The sequence below is a fragment of the Rosa rugosa genome, chromosome 2, assembly GCF_958449725.1.
Source record: "Rosa rugosa chromosome 2, drRosRugo1.1, whole genome shotgun sequence".
In the NCBI taxonomy this organism is placed as follows: domain Eukaryota; kingdom Viridiplantae; phylum Streptophyta; class Magnoliopsida; order Rosales; family Rosaceae; genus Rosa; species Rosa rugosa.
Window position 1 is genome coordinate 61,189,181 of NC_084821.1, and position 7,915 is coordinate 61,197,095.

At 41.5% G+C, this 7,915-nt stretch overlaps 1 protein-coding gene across 1 annotated transcript; it reads right to left on the bottom strand.

The window, feature by feature from the left end:
- Nucleotides 1-5,506: 5,506 nt before the first annotated feature.
- Nucleotides 5,507-7,761, bottom strand: LOC133729052 (patellin-4). Its single transcript, XM_062156530.1, has 4 exons — nt 6,559-7,761; nt 6,350-6,474; nt 6,102-6,249; nt 5,507-6,010 (listed from the first exon to the last, which is right to left on the bottom strand). Exons 1-4 carry the CDS (start codon nt 7,669-7,671, stop codon nt 5,756-5,758), a joined length of 1,641 nt encoding a protein of 546 aa, XP_062012514.1. The 5' UTR covers nt 7,672-7,761; the 3' UTR covers nt 5,507-5,755.
- Nucleotides 7,762-7,915: the final 154 nt, after the last annotated feature.

Sequence of the window (7,915 nt, forward strand, 5' to 3'; positions counted from 1 at the left end):
AAGAACTGTTTATTTATTCAATTATATTTATTATAACTCAAGTAAACAATCAACACACTCATAAGGTAACTCCAAAAATCACAGAAACATATAAGTATATTCTCGATGCTTTCTTTTAAAACTCAACATTTGACTGATCACAACCAACAAATATTGCAACATTAATATGTGAAATAACATTATAGCAAAGCATGCTTGATTCTCTTTTCACTAACACCTTCACATATTATCAATATATCACAAATATATATTTGATCAAAATAATATAAGTACACTTTTCTTTTTAGTGAATTTTCGGATTAACTGGTAACAAATCATAAATACAAGTGCTAGGGTCCAACGTACTATACCCAAAGCACGAGTAAGCCAGGTTGACTGGTAACAAATCACAAATCCACGTACTAGGGTCCAACGTACTATACCCAAAGTACGGGAAAGCCGCAGCATACCAGGGTCCAACGTACTATACCCAAGTATGTATACTCAAAGTAAGCAACCTTCCTAAGAGTATAATAGTGCACTATCTGTAGGGACTAGGGCCCAAGGCTAACTTCCACATAACACCAAAACACGTTTACCAGTAATTCACTTAAGCACGGGGTAGTAGATAACACCCGACTTCACAATTGTACTTCTCAGACATAATCAAATCCACAAAATACAATCTTTCTGAATTATAGATCGTATATATGTATATGTGCACCCACATAAAGAGACATATTATTTCTAGACAAATCTATATTTCTTAAAATAATTTCCACATATTCACCATTGGGCATATAAAATAGCTTTCACACCACATGATCAACATTTCATTATTCAACAATTAAATGCGAGATTAATAGCTTGAATAATATCCAATTCATTCTCAATCATTTCATCACACCAATCACACGTCAACCAATATATATATTCCACGTAAATATATACATACGTAATCATCCGCTCAGGAATGACCACTAATACCAACTATAGTTCAAGCATAAAAACCGTGAAATTCATTTGTATAATAAAATCATTTTACTTACCTATGGACCGTAGTTGATCAAGTCCATATAATTTAAAACAAATATTTATTCCATAAATATTTTCACACAATTATGACAAAAATAAAGTAATTAAATTTATTCAGTTCGTAACATGAACCACGTGAGGTTTACTCACCTCTAATCCAGCTGCGTCTTCTTAACAGCTAAAACAACAATTTTCCCGAATTGTCCGCCAAATCAATCCGTCGATAACCTAATCCAATAATGATCTTAACTTAGCCAACAACTCATAAATGTAATTAAACGACGATCCAACGCTCAGATTCAAATTAAACGATGATCCAACGGTCGGATCTGAATTTAATGATGATCCAACGGTCGGATCCTCACGGATCGCCTTTAGGATCATCCTCCAAAATTATCACGAAGATCCAACGGTCAGACCTTCCTGAATCGCCTTTACTAACATCTCCACAAAATTATACGAAAATCCGACGGTCGGATTCTCACGAATCGCCTTCCGAATTACTATTTCTCAATTATACGAAGATCCAACGGTCGGATCTTCGCCCGTGACCTCACAAAGTCACCGGGACAGTCATACGATCAACATATTAAAATTTGAAGTAAAACCGATGGTCTGATCTTCGCAGATCGTAAACCGAAGATAAAACGTAAAAACCGTAAATAGTAACGTAAAAACGTAAATCCACTATTTATCAACTTTTTCTAACATGACCAAGTTATATATCAAAACGCTCGTATGGATGCATAGATCATCGCCTAGATAATGAAAACTCGAAATATGGTCTGATACGCCGCCACAAGCGGTGGTCAGTGGGCGGTCAACGCGGCGGTCAACTCCGGTCAACCACCTCCGATGGCAAAGTGACCAACTACAAACTGGTTCAAAATGAAAGGGTGATCGACTTCCATACCTGGAGCTAAGCCTGGTTCGGCCTAGATCGTCCTAGATCAAGCGTTGAAGTTGGATTAATCCGGAGCGTCTGATCTGATTCCAGATTGAATCAGAGCCGTCGAAAAAAGTCAAACCTTGATCAAGCGCTCTACACCCAAAATCGTCATGCAAGGCTTATATGGGGATGATCAGGGGGAGGAGGAGATCACGAAAATGGGGAGGATCGGCCCGTGCAACGCCGGCACGGCCAAGATCCGATCGGGTCAAAAGCTAGGCTCGGGGGGGGGCTTCGATCCACGTCTGGGGGCAGCGGCGGTGCAAGGGGAGGCCACCAGGCGGCTGGGCGTGGCACGGCGAGTCCGGAGAGGGCCGGGTCGTGGCCGGAGGACGCCGGGAAGTGCCCTTTCCGGCCGGGTCGGGTCGGCGGAAACCCGGCGGGTCTGAGGCCGAGAGAGAGAGAGAATCGCTGGAATGGGGGACTGTTCAGCAAAATAGATTTTATTTCGTCCTTAATGAAAAAAAATCCGAAAACTTCATATTTATAGAAAATTCTCAATTTTCAAAAATTCATAACTTATTCATACGAACTCCGAATATTGCGTTCCACATATGCACGAGATCGTATCGATGAGCTCTACAACTTTCATGAAGGAAGTTTTCCCAAATTTTGAACGTATAAAAAGTCAACTTTGTTGACCCCCTAAAAAACGTTCGTTTTCGAAAATAAAATCGTTCGAACTAATTCCACAACTTCTCCAAGCTCCGTATTCGCTCCTACTATCGTAAAATCATTTCTCAAAATCCATGGAATTTAATTTGGATTTTCGGGGTATTACAATCTTGATCTATTTGGGGTGGTTGCGGTGGCTGGTACTGTGTTGAGGAAACGGAAGGTGGCGGCGGCTGGCGTGTCTTGGTTGGTTGCCCGCTGGTCCGGTTGGAGGATTGGGTTGGTGTCGCAAGGTCTGAGGCCGGCAGGTGGTGACGAGCTTTTGTCGGTATGGCTGGGATCCTTTGGAATCCAATCGGACCGGAATTGTCCGATCTGGTTTGGGTCTAAGAGATCCGAGATGGGGAGGGGATGGACTGGGAGTGGCGGCGCTCATCAGTGGCGCGACAGGGATGGTGGTACGATGGTGGCGGTGGTCCGGCGGAGTAGGTTTTCGTTGGAGGGGCTGGGATCCTTTGGAGTCCGATCGGATCGGAGTGACCTGATCCGGTTTGGGTCCATGGGATCCGAGATGGGGAGGGGATGGATGTGGGTTGGTGGCGCTCTTCGATGGCGTGACAGGGATGGTGATACGATGGTGGCGGCGGTCCTGCGGCGGTCCGGCGTAGTGGGCAGTTGCTCGGAGGTGGCCATGCTGGGCTTGGACCATGATTGGCTGGTGGTTGCTGCACTTCCTGTTTCTTTGGCAGAGGCTTGGGTTTGGGCCCTCGTATTGGGCCCGGCCCGGCCTGGGCTGGTTTATGTTATTTCTATTTCAGTTTTATTTGTTTTAATTGGCTAGTATTGTCGCGCCTTTGGCGTGTAATAAGTCCCTGCATGTATTTTGTAGGGTTCGTCGGGCTAACTGCCTGTGTATGCACTCAGAGTGCCTTGTCTGCTCTAGGTAGGCGGCGAGCTCCTTGCTTTGTCAAATGGTCGCTACCTCCTAGTGGCAGGGTGAGACTAAGTGTCGTCGGATTTATTTTTCTGCGGCAATATAGTAGGAAAGCTGTGCTAAAGCGGGTACTTATGCTATGTTGTAATCGGGTTACATATCGAGTTATCTTTCCACAATGTCACTGCTATGTTAAAGCAAATGGAGTAGCTAATTGTGCAATCTTTGCTAGTTGGTGCTTGTTAGAATACAAGTCTCCTGTAGAGATTTCTGATATTATTTCAGAAAATACTCTAGATGCTTATTGTAATCAGGGGTTTAGGCTCAATGTCCCCCCCTTGTATTCGATAGTTTCATTAATCAAGGCTTGAGGGCAGCCGCACCAGCCCTTTATTCAAAAAAAAGAAAAATGGCCAATAGCCACGCCCCTTTTGAATACATTTTACTAACCGTGTCATTTGATAGAGCAAATGACACCCTTTCGTATTTTTGGTATAACTGTGATAAAATAAAAGATATAATCAAAAAAAATATTTTACTAAAGATATAAATTTAGATAAACACAAAAGTCCGTATTCATTGCTAAATAAAAGACTAAATTAATTTATTATCGTTTAATGTTCAGATAAACATCTTATATACATACGGTTAAGGGTGTGAAATAATATTAACAAACCAATCTTTTAGATTTAGTTTATCCAATTTAAAAATTAATCTTCCCTTATTTGCAGAGTATTGCAAAATACCTATAAATTCCTTTTTTTTCTATTTAAAAATTTATTTGAGCTTTTCCTATCGATAATTAATCTTGCAAAATTACTCAATACACTGCCATTTTGTGCACAGCTGCACACTGATATCCGTATTCATTGTTCATTAGGCATGGATTTCTGTATGAAGGCAAAACAAAATCGATTTGACTACTTCTGCTATTTTAAGATAATAAAATCACTTTTACATATATTCCGTATAAAAAACAGACAAAATAAAATAAAATCAGGAAATTATAGTGATCATGTGTGTGTGAGTATGTTGTGTTGTATAACCGTATAATGATGGCCTTCCATTTGCTAGGAGAGATTTTCATCCAAGTTATGAAAACTGTTTTTCGTCTTTCACTTTCAGATTTGGCTTATTTCTCTCAAAACAAAAATGATGAAGATATGGCTTCATTCTTTGATCTAATTTGGCAAGGCGAGACAACAGGGCTGCATTCTCCTCAACTATACAATTGGTTCTCAATGTCAAGGGTATGTTCTGCTGCAGCCTATTTTCATTTTACCTTTTTCTTCCAAAGCATTCCTATTGCAGTCTACATATACAGCTTTGTGGTTAAGTTTTAGACTTTTAATATAAAAGAAGGAAAAAAGAAAAAAACGTGATTGTCTTCTTTGGTTCACCTCAAACGAAATTCTGCAAAAACTCGAATACATAATTTCCAGCAATATATCAATCCAGGTCTCTATCAAATTATTAGTAAACTGCTTACTTAATTGGATCAGGCACTTTGTTTACCTCCCCAAGATGATGACTTAATTAGGTAGGGTTATCACCAACTATATAATTTAGAAGATTGTATTGGTAACCATCGGTGGAGTGCCAGTTTGAATGATTGCATCTCTCTTTGATAAGGTCGCCAAGTCATCAACCCTTTCTTCTTGAAAATTCTCCTCTTAAGCAAAACTTTCAGTCAATCAGATAAGGAGTTCTCTCATACCTTCATACTCATAACAACATTCCTTTTTCTTTTCTTCTTTTCATAACTTAAAATGAGGCCCAAGTGTGTTGTAACTCAATTCTTGCCCTTACTTTCCAAAACATCAAATGAGGCCCAAGTGGGCTTAACTCATCTCAATGGAGGAATTTTCAAGTTTTGAATTTGTGATGGTATCTTAGGATTTGATTAATTCAGAGCTCATCTTCAAATCCTGTTAAGCAAATCAAATGGTATTCAACTAAAGAAAGAAAATCTTGAGTCTCCAAATGAATAAACCAATATATATATATATATATTTCACTCTCAAAGTCTGCAGGATGAAAATCCCAAATGAAGGAAATGATACACTTCAAAACATATCAAACACAGGACCATAGTGATTCTGCAAAGAATGAACTATTAATTTCTCTATCTTCTCACACTCGCTTATTGTTCCCAATCTGCAAAAGAATCAATTCTAATATGTATATATATAATGCTCTCCCACTATGTCCCATGTTTCTTCCTCAACCCTCTGCTCCAATTCTCAAAAGCACTTGTTGGACTTGTGCCGGTACAGCACCCTCTTCTTCTTGCTCGAAGTGTTCTCGATTGTCAGGACAACCTTTCCAGGCTCATTGCTTCGGAAAGTGTTGCGAATAGGCCCTTCATTAGCTCCGATCTTCTTCTTCTTCTGAACAATAATGGTGTATGACCCTTCATCACTAGGAACAAACTCCTCCTTGTAATTCACTTCCCATCCCAAAACACTCACATCCCAAACCAATGTGCTATTATCAACCTGTCAACATCAAAAACAGCATTTCAATCAATCAATCTGTTGAAACCCTAATAGGACTAGTAATCAAACAAATAAAAAAAATTACTAGTACCTCAGCTACATCAATCTCTATCGTTTGGGTTGATCCGGCCTTGAGAGTTAGCTCAGAAACAGAACCATCTTCGGAGAAGAAGAACTCGGTGTCATTTTCTCTCTTGAAGCCACCATACTGAATTGGTATCTCCTCAGCTGGAATGTACCTGAAAATATACACAATTTTAGTTCATTTCTCAAATTTCAAGCTTATAATGGAGTCAAAATCAGATCTTTAATGGCTAATAATGGAAGAAAATGACTTACTTGAGAAGGGTCTCGGTGACCTTAGCGGGGCGAGCCACCACAAACTTGCTCTTGGTTCTTTGAGTCAAGAATGGAGACAACAGAGCATTGAGTGCATAGTACCAGAATGGAACATTGATGAAAATCTACAATCAAACAAAACCCATCAATTTAGAACCAACTATCAAAATTGGTAAAGTAAATATGTTAGAAAAGTCGAAAAAGCTTACATTTTTGGCAACCAATTCAGGGTAATTGTCCTGCAGGAGCCCAACAGCTTGCTTTGTTGCAACCCTAAGCTCCTTCTTGATTGGCCCAGGCGAGTTCTTGAGGTCATTGATCTGAAGCAGAGAAGTAGCACCACCGGGCCTCAATTCAAGCTTCTGGATACTCTTCTCCATCAATTGAACCCTCCACCTCAAGAATTGGCCTCTCTTCTCTTCATTTCCGAACGTCTTCTGGTAAAGCTCTTCGTTGTCAAAAACTCCGAAGATGTTGTAGCAAACAGGGTGGCCTTCGCGATCCACGCCGTTCAAGTAAGCAGCAGAGCTCAGATCAGAGCAGATCTCCTCATCCAAAATTGAATCAATTTTCGACTCCTTCCTCCACTGCAGAGTCTTCTTCAGCATCTCGAACGCTTCGTTCACCTTGAACTCCCTAGCCCTCAAGAATTTCAAGAGCACCACATCAGTTCCCTCAGATCCTTTTCCAGGGAACAGAGGCACACCCCAGAGTGAGATATCTGTGTCGACGACTTCGCTGGATTCGGGTTTCGCTTCTTCCTCGCATACCGGAACTGCTACTTCTTCTTTCTTCTCAGCCAATTCTGGTGCCTTTTCTCCTTCCTCTGTTTTTTCAGAGCACTCTTTTTTCACAGCAGGCTCTGTTTCCTCTGCTTTCACAGCAGGCTCTGTTTCCTCTGATTTCACAGCAGACTCTGTTTTCTCTGTTGTTTTCACAGCAGCCTCTGTTTTCTCTGTTGTTTTCACAGCAGCCTCTGTTTTCTCCTCCTTCTTCTCCTTGACCTCAGCTACGGCCTTCTCCTTCTCCTCAACCTTGTTGGGCTCATCTCTCTTGAAAATGTTGTTGCCCAAAATCGCTTCTTCGAGCTTCGATTTGAGCTCAACCAAAGCCTTCTTCTCAAACTCCTTGAGATCAGAGAGATAGTTGCTCTCCTCCTTATAAGAAGTGCTCTTCTCAACAGTGGTTGGCTTGGACTCGGATTCCTCCACCAAACCCTCAACAACAGCCTTCTCGCACTCCTTCACCTCCTTCACCGGCTCCTCAACCTCCACGACCTCAGCCGCCACCGCCACCGCCACCTGGGTCTCCTCCACAGTCATTTTCTCAATCAACCCAAAAAGCTAAACACAAATTGGATTGCAGAGAGAGAGAGTTGCTTGCTTTGCTTTGGTGTGAGAGAGAGAGAGAGAGAGAGAGGAGAGGAGAGGTTGTGAGTTTAAGGGTGAGGATGGTAACGGCTATATACTTCGAAAGGGGTTGGGGCCCACTAACGGTCACTTAGCTGGAGTCCACCGCAGAGGAGGGAGGGAGGAGGAGCCGTTGAGGAAACAACTGGGGGGCCCA

Bases quoted from the DNA above. Each gene is read 5' to 3' on its own strand.
- LOC133729052 (XM_062156530.1), bottom strand. From the start codon at position 7,671: ATGACTGTGGAGGAGACCCAGGTGGCGGTGGCGGTGGCGGCTGAGGTC. The intron at 6,475-6,558 runs GTAAGCTTTTTC...GTTTGATTGTAG, and splicing joins CTGAATTGGTTGCCAAAAAT to ATTTTCATCAATGTTCCATT. The intron at 6,011-6,101 runs GTACTAGTAATT...TGATGTTGACAG, and splicing joins TAGAGATTGATGTAGCTGAG to GTTGATAATAGCACATTGGT.